General features: G+C 43.6%; 1 protein-coding gene across 1 annotated transcript in view; it reads right to left on the minus strand.

Annotated features, from left to right (window-relative positions):
* Positions 1 to 15,635, minus strand: part of LOC105821381 (aromatase) — a 110,552-nt gene that overhangs the window by 19,286 nt on the left and 75,631 nt on the right. Inside the window, exons 2-3 of the mRNA XM_012658082.1 lie at positions 11,409 to 11,591; positions 5,857 to 6,007 (exon numbers count right to left, since the gene is read on the minus strand). Of these exons, the coding sequence (XP_012513536.1) occupies positions 5,857 to 6,007; positions 11,409 to 11,553 (296 nt within the window). The 5' untranslated portion in view covers positions 11,554 to 11,591. The remainder of the gene's footprint in view (positions 1 to 5,856; positions 6,008 to 11,408; positions 11,592 to 15,635) is intronic.

Genomic DNA, 15,635 nt, shown 5'->3' on the forward strand with positions numbered 1-15,635 from the left:
GGGAAGGGGTATTGGATGTTGGGGGGGGGGGAGAGGGGAGGAGGGGAGGGGTATTTGCATACACAAAGAGTGCAATACGCACCGCCCAAAGGATGGACATATTTGAAACTTGGACTTAGGGGGGAGGGAGGGCAAGGGCAACATACGTAACCTAAACATCTGTACCCCTGCAATATGCTGAAAAAAAAAAAAATTAAAAAAAAATCCATGTGTCCTTTAGGGGGCGCCAACAACTCAGCTATTTTGAGTTCGAGGTTCAGACTTGGCAAAGGCCAAGGCCATCCCGGCAGAAGTGATATATAGCAAGCGAAGTGTCACTGGCCACAGAAGAGCAATTTAAAACAAGGTCACTTACCAAAATTAGGCTGGATTTATGTAACCAGAGTAAATCTGGAAAGCGAGGAAGAAAAGGGTGGTGAAGAACTAGGGACTCCAGCCCGGAGCCCCTCCTGGCAGTCAAGACGAACCTGGCTCCGCCACCGTGCAGGGCCAGCCTGCAACACTGCTGAGGGAAATGCTACACGGACTGTTGGGAGAGTGAGGATTTCTTACCACTGAGGAGAGTCCGACTGGGTCCCCAGGTTCAGAAGGAATAGTGTGCAGTGCAAGGTGTCTGGTTACTGGGGTCATTATTTCTCTTTAAACATGACTGAAGTCAAAAGGCATCTCCAAAGATGGCAAACCTATTGTCTATGCGAAATGAAAAGTAGCCAGGAAGTAAGCTCTCAGGTGCTAAGGAGGAAGCCACCTAAATTCTGAGTTTAAACAACTCACACACCTGTGGCCAGGTTCACCAGCGATGAGTGCCAGAAATACAGAGGAGACAATTACTGAACAACTGGTACCACACATTTAAAAATACTTGCCTTGTGTAGATCTCTTCCGTGTCCAAGTCTTACGTTCCATTAATCCAATCACCTTTTCACTGCCCTCTGCCCCCTTAATATCCCCACTTGCCAAGCGTAAATTCTAGGGTGACTGCCAGAAAAACAATCTTTGCAACAGCAAGATCTGACTGTAACCACCCTAACCAAGTGATCCAATTTAGCATCACTACTAGTGGGACAACCCATTACTCATCTCCCGATGTTATGTGATATGAAGCGCCTCGTACTACTGATAAAGTATTAGTACAAAAAACGTGTAACTTGAATCTAATTGAGCCTTTAGACCAAATTGTCAGTTTATAGGAAATACAGGGAATAAAGGAATATGTTCAGTGACACTGTGAGGAAACAATGAGAGAAATTCAGCACGTGGGATTCCTGTAAGACAACTGACGTGGTCTCTTCAAAAGGTCAACGTCACAGGGGGAAAAGAGGGCGAGACTGTTCTTTCAACTTTCCTGTTCGTTTGAAAAATTTCTTAATAGAAAGTTGGAAAAAATGTGTATTATCGATCATTAAAATTAAAATTAAAATACCCTTCCCTGCATCCTCAACTCCCTTGACCCTCTCCTTACTTTGTCATGGTTGCCGGGTAAAACCCCCACTCCAGCTAAATCCAACTTTTAGCTTGTTCTGTGTTTGCACCTGGCAACTGAATTGGGCTGGGAAGAAAAAAAAGAAAAATCACACACGTGTACGTGTATGCTTGTGTGTGTGCGCGCACACACACACACACATACACGCTCTGACAGTTCTCAGTTAAATTCAAGTGGACCCTTAGTGCAGCTGGCAATTCTACTGTATTTCCCTAGTCCATTCACTCTCTCGCTCTTCTAGATGACTATTATATCCTCCCCACTCAGGCTCAGCTGAAGACTTTAGTTCTATTTTCCTGAGAAAATAGAAACACCTACAAGAGAACCTCCACAAGCCCCAACCACCAGGATCTGCGCTCATATATTCCACCTTCCCTCCTGTGACTATGGATAAACTTCCATGTCCCTATTCAAGGCCATCTTCCGCCACCACTTGTCCCCTGGGACTTCTTCACATCTCACCTCATATGCCCCTTCTTTCTCCTGTGTTAACAATTCCTCCATGATCGATCATTCCCACCACAACTCGCACGCTGGAATTTCTCTTGTTTTAAAAATCAGAACTCCTTTGGCCACATGTCTCTCTCCAGCTACTGGCCCATTTCCTGCTTCTTTTATAGAAAACTCCTTGGCAGTGTCATTGACACTTGCTGCCTCTGACTCTTCTCCCCGCATTTCCTTGTCTGGTCAGATTTTTGCCCCCACCACTCCATTGAAACTGCTCCTGTCAAAATCACCCCTGACCTCCCTCTTGCTAGATGCAATACTCAAGTCTCCAAGCACTCACTTGGCCTGTCTGCCGTATTTGACATGGATCACAATTTCCTCCTCCCTGGACGTGCATTCTTCACCTGCTTTTCCCTTCTCCGCCTAGCCAGGCGGAGAGGGGGATACTATAGTAAACAACTGGCTCAGGCAGTCCTCCTTGAGAAGAGAGCATGTGAATAAAGACTGAAGGGAAGTGGGGACTTCCCAGCAGCACTCATCCTGGGAAACTCTCTGGTCCCAGGCAAACTGAGAGAGTTGGTCACCCTCCTAATATACTATATATTTTACTTGTTTATTGTTAGCATAATAACAATATATTGCTCCATGAGGGTAGGGAATTATTGGCTGATTTGTTCATTGCTGTATTCTCAGAGCCTAGAATGATATCTAATGCACATAGTAAGTTCTCAATAAATATTTAACGAATGAATGGAGAGCTAATAATGACTATTATAACTTAGAATGTATCTATGCTTAGTATATAATAAATTCTCAATGTATGTTGAAAGAATAAATGAATGAGCCCCCTGTAAATTTACACATGATTAAGACAGATGTGCAAATATAACCCTAATTAGTATGTTCCTTGCTAACACATGCAAATATAGCCCTAATTAGCATGTTAATTGCTAATTCCTCTTTATGGATGCTACTTGAATTCTTTTTTTTTGGTACTCATGACAAAATATATGTGTAATATATACACATATAATGGACATGAAGTGTCACACACAGCATTGGTAGACCTCCGTTAATTTAGCGTGTAGCTGCCCGGGGGGAAATGCTCACATGTGCACAAGCTGACTAGATGGACCTTGCCTCAAAGACCCCAAGTGGTTCAGGCAGCATCCAGCATCCCAGCAGCACTCAGGCCTGATTCCCTCCCCTAAAGTTCTGCAGCCCCCACCACTCTGGGACGAAGCTAGTTGGAAAAGTTGGATTGTCATCTCTACACAGTTGTAATGACTATAGCCCTCAAACTTTTGAAAAGAAAAAGAAATCTGGCAAACTATTCAAATCAAAAGAAAAGGCTTTTCTGAGGTCCAATGGGGTCTTTTCAAGAGGTACGGGTAGTTCTGGAAGGGACGTGAAGAGCAGACAAGGAAAGGAGATGGGGACAAACATGTCCTATTCCTGCAGGGAGCTCAGCCTTTAACAGCAAAATTGAGCTGCTCGGAGGCAATTAAGGAGAACACAAAGGCTCTGACAAGTGAAAAGCCTGAGAGGACAGGGAGGGCCCTGGGAGGGCTGGGGGAAGGGCGGGTGGGTTGTCCACATCTTAACATGAACCAGCGCCTGACTCGTCAGGGTCACTGAAGTCACTTTCCTAATTAAGACAATCAGAGTGGTCAGATGCCACCCCGATGGTGACAAGGATTCTACTTCAGGAATTGTCTTTGGGCATCCAGGGAATTTATCTGGTGACCTAAGGATCTAGTATGTAAGTAGCTCATATCCGAGAGTGATTTCTGTCCTGGTACTCAGGCCCTTTCTCAAATCTGCCATTCCTCACTGCGAGTCTAGTTTTCTACCACCACCTTAGCTAGACTCGGGGGTTGTACAGTAAGACAAAACCACTCCCTCCCCACTTAGCTGTTTCCCCTAACCCCAGGGAGAGGCGCTCCTGCCCCAGAAGCTTCTTCGTCTTTCCTTCTCTCTAGATGGGAGGTCCTCGAGCTCTGCAGCACCCAGGAATCACCTGGGGAACTGTAAAGGCTCCTGATGCCTGGGTCCCACCCCCAGAGATTCTGATCTAAAAGTTGGGGTGTGGCCCGGGCAGCAGGGCTTTTAAAAGCTCCCTGGGGAACTCTACTGTGCAGCCAGGGCGAGAACCACTGCTCTAGATCCCGAACTGCAGGTAGATATCCTGTCGGATAAAGATCCTGAGGGTTACTTCACCTGTCTGCTGAGAGAAACAGGTGACAGGGAAGGCAGACGCCGGGTTGAGGAGGGCTGGTGGCAGCTTCTGTGCCAGGGAATGAAGCAGCAGGAGCGAATGTTCCAATCCCCCAAACCCAATGTCATCAGTTCCAGGACGTTCACGAGACCATAGTCAGTCGTAAAAGTGACTAGAGTATTGATTTTTAAAATGAGAACATATCAAGAACATACCAAATTCACTTAAATTTGGCTGATCAGGGCTCAGTAGATCAGGAGAAGTAAAATCAGAGTAATTATGATCTAGTCCTTAGAGCAGTGGCTCTCGAACTTGAGCATACCTCAGAATCACCTGGAGAGCTTATTAAACTGCAGACTGTGGGGGTCCTACCCAGCCTTTCTTATTCAGTTGCTGGGGGGGGTGTCCCGTCCCTATGTTTGTTGATGCTGCTGGCGGAGGGACTGCACTTTGAGAACCACTGCATTAGAGCATTTCAGAGGGAACCTAATAAAGTGACATTCCCACCTGAAGCCACTTATGTTTAGTTGTAGAAATGTCGTCTGCCTTAGCTACTCTTAAAAGTGCTACAACACTAAACTCAATGAACCAGGAAAAGCCCAGGGAAAAATGGAGGTATTGGATAGATCCAAAATAACATTCCTGGATAGTCTGAAATATTGGGAAGTATTTTGAACACATTTTTCTCCCCTCTCCCTTCTTTCAATATTTGCTTCAATGATTGGGCTTTGAGGATACCACGGTAGCTTACGAAATGATAAATGTAATCTTGGCCTGAAAAAAATTAATGTAGTTTTCAGAAATGCTTCACTTACTTCTGAGTGACAGTCTATATATCTGAACAAATAATCCCAAGAAATCAGTAAAACACCCTGGTCAGCTTCAGTCTGTGGGTAAAGCTCTGTCAGGGATTACAAATATAAAAATTTGTTAATGAGACATTGTCAGCGATAACTTTGCTAAAAGTCTAGTAAAGACAGCTGAAAGTCTAGTGAAATATGCTCTCTTTGAAATTCTCCATTTTCTAAGATCCATAAACATGAAAACTAGTATTTCGCAAAGCTAATTCTCCACAGTCAATGCATATTTGGTTAACCCTGGAGTGAATTCAGTCTGCTAGTTTTCCAGAAAATATAACAGTGCAGAGAGGACATCATTTCTGTAATGGGCAATGTTGTTCCTGATTCGTTTACTTAAGACCACTCAGCGGGGAAACTGGCCTGCAGTCATAAATTCGAGAGCAGCAGTCGCCTGGCATCAGAGCACCTTGGCAAATTGCTAGTCAGATACCTTTGTGTCAGGTTTTATTTTGGGTTTTTACAGGTTTGTTTTGTTTTGTTCTTTTTAACGTTCACTTGTAGAAAAGACCAAAATCTTAGGAAAGCAGAGAAGATAATGCCTCTCCCTAAAGTAATGTTTTGCCAAAATCAAATTATCTGGATTCTATGTTTCCACATTCACTGCTCGCAGAGATTTTGAATAATTTCCCAACTTTCCAGAGTTCTTTATCCATGTACCTCTCTGGCTTCGACTCAAGCAAAACCTAGTTATTCTGTCTGCAATGTTAGATTTTTACCTGGGAATCGCTCCCCTTCATTTCAGCAGGAAAAATATAGTCTTAGCAACACAGACGTCAAGATAGCAAAATCATTTTTTTAAACCCCAGCCTCAAGGCAAAAAACATAACTCGGATTATTCACAGACTCACTTGCTGATAATGAGAGTCTCCTCTCCACATATCCAGACTCGCATGAACTCTCCATACATCTTGTTGTAGTAGTTGCAGGCACTGCCTATGCCCATCCACAGGAATCTGCCGTGGGAGAGGAGCGGCCCGATTCCCATGCAGTAGCCGGGACCTGGGAAAGTCATCAGATGGCAACCAGCTGTTAGTGACCCCCAAAATAGCAACTGCTTCGAGTTACTGCTGTTTTTGTTCGTTTATATCTAAATGTTCTTCACGTCTATCTGTGAATCACAAATAAAGTGATTTACAACAAAACAAAACACGCGTAACGTGAGGCTCTTCGCTCCCCCATGAGTAAAAAGCAGTCCCGTATCCACGCTGTCCTCGTTCTGTTTGGCCTCAGTCATTTCAGTCTGGAAGAACTGGGCTATGTGTGCTAATTTCCTCCCATGCTAGCCAGTGTCAGTGAATTTCAAAAATAAGTCCATCCGTCCATCTGGTGAAAAGCTGATAGATCTGTTTGGCTGCCTGGTTTTGGCTGAAAATGTTTGGTTTGAGTGCCCCCGCTTACAGAATGGGTGAGTTAGAACTAGGCTATGGTTTTAGAGGAATCCTGCAAAACTCAGAACATCCATTTCTCTTTTTCTCTTAAAAAGGACTCAGTTTAAGAAAAAAAAACCTCTTAAGCTAAATCTCACTAAACGAAATAAAGCTAAGAATTGAGGAATTAGGCAACGAGTCTGGTCAGTGTCTAGACTAGAGTCCTGTGATCTGGTTTTAGCCAAGAGCAGTGGCCACTCGTGCCGTTGCTGACGAATAGGATGGCAGAATTTGTAAAGAACACGAGTCCAGGGAACAACCGGGGAATTTGATCTTGTTTGCATCAGAGAACAAACTTGGCAGCTTGATTTTACTGGTGGTGGTAAAATTAGATAAAAAAATTTTTGGAATGGTTTTAGGAATTACATTATAAAGTAGTAGTTATACCAAATCTGTCTTCTTTGATTCCATTCTGTCACTGAAATAGTTCTGAAGCCAAAACACACCTAACCGTATGAGAACATTCTCACTCTAAGGGTAAGAGTTGTGTGATTAGATAGTGTACATTTTTGCTTGAATCATCTGAATTAGATGTTGAGTCCCAAATACAGCAAACAATGTTTAATCTTTTTCTTTGCAATAGCTGAGTTAATATGAACAAGACTACCGGCTCTTTTTTCTGTTTAAAGAGAACATCTTTATTAATATCTATGGAACCAAATTACTATCAAAGGGTTATTAATCTTGTAATAATTTTAAAAGCTCTACATTATGCAGTAGATGACTAACTTGATAGTAAAATAATTCCATTAAGTTCTTTTAAAGATTTACACAAGCAGATTTGATTGAATATATATTTCCTTAAAATGTCATCAGATATACTAACCTTTAATCAAATTAAAATATGCATAATAAAATACTTCACTGGATATTTATAGCTGGGCACATTGTAGATGCTCAACACATGTTTCCTGAATGAATTTTAAAAATGAATTAGGCTTGTGCATACAATATAAAGGATGAAGTTTTAAATGCTATCCTCATTTAGGGTATTTTAGGTTGTATTTACATTTTGATAAAAAAATTGGAAAATATCAAAAAATGTATATTTGATCCACAGGAGGTCAAGTATCTAGTTATTTGGGAATAGGTTTATTCAATAAACATTTACTTACTTAATATACCAGTCTTATGAGCAACAAAGACATACAGATAAAAGATTGCACTTTTCATCTTTTATCGAAAAGTTTGGTGCCATGTAGAAAATCTTAATATTTGGCAGCCACTATTCGAATTTAAAATATGAAAGAAGAGAGCCAAAATCTACTGAAAAAGGGAGATCATGATGAACCCTGTGCTTAGGATAAGAACCTGAATGTTCTAATCAGAAGAGAACCAGAGTTTTGGGTCCTTAGTAATCAACTGTATGTCAGCTTAATTCATCCAACAAACACTTACTGAGGCCCTACAAGGTGTAGACACTAGTTTCAAGTTAGGGTCTGAAAATGTATAATAGTCCCCATCTGAGTTCCCAGGACAGGAGAGTATGTAAAAAAAAAATTACAAAATCAAATAATTCTAACACAATGTAATCTTTTCCTTTACATATATATCTTATACCCTCCAGCTAGAGAGAAGAATGCTCTAGAAGCTTTGGTAAAATATTAGGGAAATGTTCTGGTGCAACCACATTAAGCTGTTCTTTGCTTCTCAGACTGGAGAATGTTTATCTAGGCATGCAGTGATTGATGGCTGAGCCTAAGAGAAGCGGTAAATACTTCACTGCATTTTTGTGTGGACGCAGCCTCCTTGGAGCCAACAGCTGGGTCCTTTCGCCAGCTGTCCTAATCAAGAAGCTGTTGCATGCCACGCCTAGGTGTACACCCTGGAGAAACCTGTGCACACATACGTTCTCGGCAGTCCTGTTCACGATAGCCCCAAACTGGAGACACCCCAAATGTCTATCAACAGAAGAATTGGCATTTAAACCGCGAGATATTCTTGTAACTCAGTACCATATGGCAATGAAAATGAACTACGGCTGCATGCCACAATGTGGATGAATCTCAGAAACATAATATTGAGTAAAAGAAGCAAGACAGAATAAATAACGTATGATTTGATTGCAAAAACATTTAAAACCAGGCAAAATTAACCTATATTGTCTGGGGATGTGAAATTAGGTGGCACAGCTATAAAAAAGCAGGGAGTGATAGTCACGAAATCCAGGAAAGTGTAGTGATTAAGAAGGCACATGTGGAGTGTCTAGAATGGGGCTAACATCCTATTTCTTGTGCCGGACTGTGATAGCAAATTTATCAGCACACTGAGCACTTTTCTTTGAAATATTTTCCTGATGGGAAGAAAGAGGAATGTGTTGCCATGTCCTTTTCCCGGTGCCCTGCTCTGGGGATGTGGCAGCCAGGGCAGAGTGCAGCACCTGGAGGGAGAGGGGCCCCGTTCAAGGTTGGGGGTGGCTGTGTGTCCTTGCAGAAGGGAGAGCTGCCAGGTGTCAGGCGACCGTGAATCCTGGACACAGATCAGTAGACTGGGGGCAATTTCTCAGAGCTGAAGCTTACAAAACCCCCGTGGGAATGACTCTTCCCTCCCCTAGACTTTCAGAGCCCCCTCCCTGGCACTAAATCATCTGCCTGTGGGTGCCCCTGCCTTTGATGTCTTTGCCACTTTGATGCAATCCCCCCAGGGCAGACGCATCTCTTTCCTCTTTGCACGCCACCCCCCACCCCCACCCCTAAGCACCCAATACAGCAGAGCTTCTCAGTGAATATGGATTGGAGAAGCTTGGATATGAGCTCTAGTTTCATCACCTACTAGCTGCATGACATCTACCCTCCTGGAGTCTCAGTTTTTTCACCTACGAAATAGGCATAAATACACTAACCTCACCAGAGAGCATGGGCCCAAAACCACTTTGTAAACTGTAACTTACTTGAGGGTTTTTCTTCATTACACCTTCTCGACTCTCTTTGGCTTCCACTGACCCTGAGCTTCCCCCAAACCTCTAACACCAAGAACCCAGACAGCCATTGACTGAAAGGGGCCGGCAGGAGTTCAGGAGTCTTGCTGATCAAGAACCACCCTACCAAGGCCAATTTTCTCATCTCCTCATCCCCAACCAGCAAGCACAAGACCTCACAGTCTGTGCCACTAGAGGATTCTAAGCAGACCTTATGTTTTCAAAGCGAAAGCATGAAACTAGAAACTCCCTGGCTAGCAGAATGATTTCAGCTTGGGCTTTAGGGCTTCCTGGTGTCCTCCTGCACTCCCACTTCCCTTCTAGCTGGGAAGCTGATAAGCCAGTTCTCTTCTCTGGGCTTTAGCCCCTCACTTGTGTGATGAGGAGTTTGAACTCCAGTGGCTTCTCAGACTGGCCATAACGCTTCGCCTGGGCCAAGCAGGTCGCCTCTCTGAGTCCCAGCTTCCCCTTCTATCGGATGAGGGTGTCAGGCTCATATCTGTGGCTCTCAACCTTGGCTGCTCATGAAAAATCACCTGGAGAGGATTTAAGAAAATATCAACCTGGGGGCCCTACCTCAGACAGGGCTGAGAATCACTGTATTATGTGACCCGCCTGTCAGTGCGTGACAGTATGCATTCCCTAGCCCAGGAGTGGTGGACGGAGTGAGGTGCTGTCTAGACTCCTGATCCGGGGTTTCAGGAAAGCCAGGCTGACCTCCTCGCTCAAGGGTCCAAGGGAGTTCCACCAGTGCATGCGGCGTAAGCGTCTGGGGAAACTTGTTAAACATGTGTGTTTCTAGGCCTGGAGAGTCTGATTCAAAATGTCTGGGGCAGGACCCAGGGATCTGAAATTTTCACATGCTTCTACCTTCTGGGTGATTCTTATATATACTACAAGTATATATACTTTTATATATACGGGAGGAGGGGGCAGCCGTCGTGGAGAGAGTTCAAGTTAAAGACCAGAGGAGAGGCATCCCTCAGCTCTGAGCCTCCCTTCCCCGGAGATGACCCTGTCAGGGAGCAGAGAACAAGATTAACTAAATGTTCCACTAAAGTGGGCATTAAAGTAATCTAAAATATCAGGCTGAATCAGACTGAGAGACAGGCAGTTATCTGGAAAATTTTAAAAAGAATCCAGACACAGAGCATTTTGTACCAGCCCCATACTCCCACTCTTGGTCACACGGAGATGAGGCCCACCGCACTTACAAGCGTGTAATAACTATGCTCTGGAAACTAAACCTCATCGGAGAGCTTATGGAATTGGCAGGAGTTGCCTGCCAGGAGAAATTTGCACTGAAGACTAAAGAAACAGTCTGAAATTTCTAATACTTCTGAATTAATCTGATATCTGATAATTCCAGCATTAGCGGTGGAATAGTGGGGTTTTCCGTTGGAATTATCTGGTTGTTATATCATTCCCTACTTTTGATTGACCCCCAGACCCACAGATTCTATCGGGGTGTGATGTTTCAAGGGCACCACTGTGGTCCCCATTCTTCTCCCACTGCCAGGGTCTCAGTCAGCCCTTCTGGTGGCACCACCACCACCACCACATGGCCAAGAGTAAGAGGAGAGGAAGAGTGGGATGAAGAGAAGACAGAAGTACAAGACAGGGCAGGGCCGCAGGTGAGGTGAAGGGGGAGGGAGAAAGAAAAAAGTAGAGAAGGCATTCCAGAGACATTTTCGCCTTCAGAGCAAAACTGGAATGAATCTGAAAAAAATTAACAACAACAAAAACCTAGAATTTTACCTTGTTCTACCCTATCTCAAACTTGTTTTAAAGGAGACTTGTGCCAAGTCTGCTTTCCCAAAAGCAGAGTGCAGACTGGAAGGGATTGTCTAAAATAATTTTTGTAAATGCTTTCGTTTAAAATGTGCAGATAATTGGTCTAAAAGTTTTCACCTGAGTCCTCACTTGCTAACATGGCCGTGGTCTTCAGAGACCTTTCCAGGTTTCCTTTTCCCTTTTGTGAAATTTTCTTTAACATCATGGACCAAAAGCCCAAGAAAGCAATCTCCTTAGATGCGGAAATAAATGACTGGCTTACCTGGTATTGAGGACGTGTCCTCATAATTCCAAACCAAGAGGAGAAGGCCGGTGAGCAGCAGGATTGGCATGGTGGCAGCAGGCATGACTTCAGGCACCATGCTGGTGATGTTATAATGCGTTGGGTTCAGCATTTCCAAAACCATCTTGTGTTCCTTGACCTCAGAGGAAGCAATTTAGAGTCCTATGGAAATCAAAGGGGCAGAAAAATCAGAGAATCCTCCAAGAGGTTCATCTAGGACTCCTGTTGCTTCAAGAGGGTGTCCGTACTACACAGATTCACTCGTCGTTTTATAATGTGATCGGACACTTACACAAGATAAATTTGTGGTTACGAGTCAAAACAAGCAAGCTCAAGAGAGACCTTTTGGATTGAATTACAGCATTTCTGACCTTGATAGAGTCTCAGGTTCATTTAGGGGCCTGGTCTGATAGAACCTTATCATCCTGCCCTTGAGTGGGTAGAGTGACGTGCATTCCCAGTTGAGAGCCAGATTTCTTAACAAAATACAAGGAAATAAAGCTCATTCCAAAGGTGGAGTTGTTCTGTGACTTCGTCAGCAGGTTTTGTTTAGACCGTCTTATCCCCTTGAAGTCAAATCAATTTAAAACAAAAACAAAAAAATGAATAAACAAGCAATCCTCCAACCCCCTTCCTTGATCAAAACTGCCTCCCCCAAATAGTAAGTTTCTACAGCAAGAACACATTTCTGGGGCATTGTTCAGGTGTTCTCAGAGCTTCCCATTAGGTTGTCTATAGAATTCAAAGTAAATCACTCAGGGCTTTCTCCAGTGGCTTTAATGAGGATCTAAAATCTCTTGTACCACAGGCTGGACTAAGCAGTATCCACGGGGGGCGATGTCAGAAGTAGTAGGAAGAAAAGAATAGGAGAGGAAGAATAAAGGGAGAGGAGAAAGAAAAGGAATGAGGAGGAAAGAAGGGAAGAACAGGCAGAGAATGCCACCTGCAATAGGCCCAGGTGCCACTCAGCAACCTCATCACAATAGTGGCCAACATCCCGTGCAAGACAATCAATTTCCAGTTTGATTTGCTGGTTCTGCTGTGTTTTTCAACAACACGCCATTGAATCTGTCTGTTCAGCCACGTTTTGCAATCCCTTTAGTCTCAGAAGAGAATTTCAGGCATGGTAGTTTGTAGCTGAAGAGGTCTAGGTTGAACAAACTTGTACAGTGAGGAAAGGGTCACCGTTAAATGCATTTTCTGGTGGCAGGTGACATGCCCCAAGGTTTGCCTTTTCTTAGAAAATGCCTGAGGTTTTGGGGACTTGCAATGGCTCTGAAACAGGCTTTGTCTGGTTTCAACTAGGAATAAAATTCTAGAATCATAGCCGGGGCTTCTAACTGGATTTCAGGGGCTCTGTGAATTCCCTGAAATGCTGCATAAAATGTTGTATTGGCTCCTGTGCACTTTTGAGAGGAGACAGAACATAACTTTCATCAGATTCTTAAGGAATATGTAATTATATTTCTCCCCTGATCCGTATGAGATCTTAAATATCCAATCAAAGTCTGATTTCTGGCCAGCTACAGAAATTTCACAATATAGTTGAATTCATCCAGTTGTTTCAGCATTTCTATCATTCCATAATTTAAATAACAATTAACACGAAGTGCAAACCGAAAATGTCTATGCTTACGTCGAGCCGTTTTTTGTTGTTGTTGTTGCTGCTGTTGTTTTTTAATATATATAAGTTGAGATTAAAAAGTCAGCATTGTGTCTGTTATCATCTGATTCCTTTGTTAATGAGTAGCTACTTGGAACAAGCGAAGATTTATTTTTTAGATTTTTTTAAATTTCCAGAATGGAATTTTATATCATTCTGAGTAAGCTCTGTGTGACTTTCTGACAGCCAGAAGTTTCAATTTCTATTGATGAAACCTGAAACCATTGTTCAAAGCACAAATGAGGAAAGTGGTTGCAACGAAAAGGATGACGATGTCCCAGAGGAAGTAACGTCAGCGAAAAAATTTCACAGTAAAGGAATTCTCAGAAATATTTCACAGCATTGAAAGCAAAATATGAGACGTTGGAAGCTGATGCAAATTTTTAAAGGATAGAACAATTCACCAAGGCATGGAAAAGATGCTCCCTCAGTATCACATGCTATGCAAAGAGCAGACAGCAAGAACTGTTCAAATACTCTTGCTAAGTTTTTTTTACAAAGAAAGAAAACACTTTAAAATCTGCACTGTTTTTAATGTTTTAAATTACTGTGTACTAAAACATTTGTTTTACTATTTTTTTTGTTTCCCTATACACTTATAACCTACAGTAAGAGATTTTTTAATGCTTTGGCAAACAATTTAAAGTGGAACAATCATAATTTTTGTCCTGATTTTTAAGACTGTTCTGCACAGTTTCAGCCCACACGGTCATTTTTACAGTCCTGCACTACCGTGCAAAGTGAGGGCTGTCTGTGTGTCTAAATGTTTAGTGGCGCTAAGAAGGCTGGTTTCTCATCTTCTTCAAAAGTATGTCATAAAGACCCCCGACAAATGCACCATTTGAAGACCTAACAGGATAAGAATTTTTTTAAACACTTACACAACATTTGCTATGTGCCGGACATTGTTCTAAACACTTTACAAATGTTAAGCTGTTCATCCTCACAACAACCCTGTGAGCTAAGTGTAATTATCCCCATTTTACAAATGGGGAAACTGAGGCACGAGAGGGTTAAGTAGCTTGCCCTAGGGCACCCAACTCACATGTGGCAGAACTGGGATTGGCACCTAGGTGGGCTGTCTCCAGAGCCCACACTCTTAATCATGCCATTTTGCTACCTCTTATGGGATTCATTTAGTTTCTATATGCAGGTATTTTTCAATCATTTATGTTCATTCCTGGGCTATTTAGAGAGACTCCCTTTCAAGGATTAAGCTTTATGGACCTCTGAATGCCACAGCTGGAATGCCACAGCTGGAAATGCCACAGCTGGAAATCAGGAGAGTCTCTCCTGATTGCTCATTGGTTTTCCCGTTCAGTAGAACATTCTGATGGGCCACACAGGCAGGTTGAACAGAATAGTAGTACAGGAATATAGGAAGGTCCCAGAACTTCATAGAGGTTGCTTATATGTCCCCCCTGCCAGTAGCATCCCCCCTCGCCTCCAAACATGCATATATACACACATGGCCCTGAAGTGCCACGTGCCTTCAAGGCCATCTCAAATGCCTGGGTCTCCACTGCCCTCTGAGGGTCATCTCCTTGGGTCCCGCCCTTGTTGTTTGCAGGGTACTCTTTGCCTGCTCAGGCATCCCACACTGGCCTGGCACCAAGCAGGGGCTCTGGCCACCTGATGGACCAGGCCTGCGTGCCTGTGCTGGGTGGCATCGCAAGCGTCTTGACTAACACCTTCATTTAATGCCCTACCAATCTCAGGGAAGGGAAATGCCAGTACTTCAACAAAAGTACTCAGCCTGAGATAGGGCAAAGGCCTTGTGGAGACGCAGCAGAGCCTAAGTGTCCTGGCGATGTTCGGGTCAGAACATGTCCTGGGCCCGACAGCACGAGGAGGGACTCCCATATACCCTGGTATAGCCCAGGCCTTCTGCAGGGAGAGGAGGCAGGCCCTGGCCTTACAGAAGTGCTGCCCAGACTGGCCAGACCCTACTAAATCCTACCTTTTAGCACAGGGATGCTGCCGCCCAACCAGGTTTCTTTGCCAGCTGGCCAAGAAGCAGCCAATATGCTGAGTCAGCAGGTTTTACGCAGAGAAAGAGTCTCTATTTCACATAGTGCTAAGCGGGCAGACGTGAGAATTTCTCAAATCCGCCTCCCTGAGAACTTGGGAGATGGGGTTTTTAAGGGTAGTTTGACAGGCAAGGGATTAGGCAATTGGGTTTGTTAATAGGGGCGTAGAAATCATCTTCTTGTGATGCTCCCGTCCCTGGGGTCACAATTCCAGTTGAGTTGGTTTCTTGGTATGGACCACTGATGTGGGTGGGCCAATCGATTCACTGGAATGCAGGGCCAGAAAGATATCTTAAAAACTACCTGTAGGTTTGGAAAATGCGATATTATCTATGGAGAAAGTTAAGAATCTTTGTGGATACCAGCTATGGGGAGAAGTTAAGAATCTTTATGACCACCAGCTACGTGACTTCGGAGTGGCAATTACAGGGGGACAGTTACTAATCATTATTATTTTTAGCTAGGCGCTTACCACAGTTCTTGCCTTGCACCCTATTATTGAAGGGGGGTTTC

The sequence above is a fragment of the Propithecus coquereli genome, unplaced genomic scaffold (assembly GCF_000956105.1).
Source record: "Propithecus coquereli isolate 6110/MARCELLA unplaced genomic scaffold, Pcoq_1.0 Scaffold57, whole genome shotgun sequence".
NCBI lineage: Eukaryota > Metazoa > Chordata > Mammalia > Primates > Indriidae > Propithecus > Propithecus coquereli.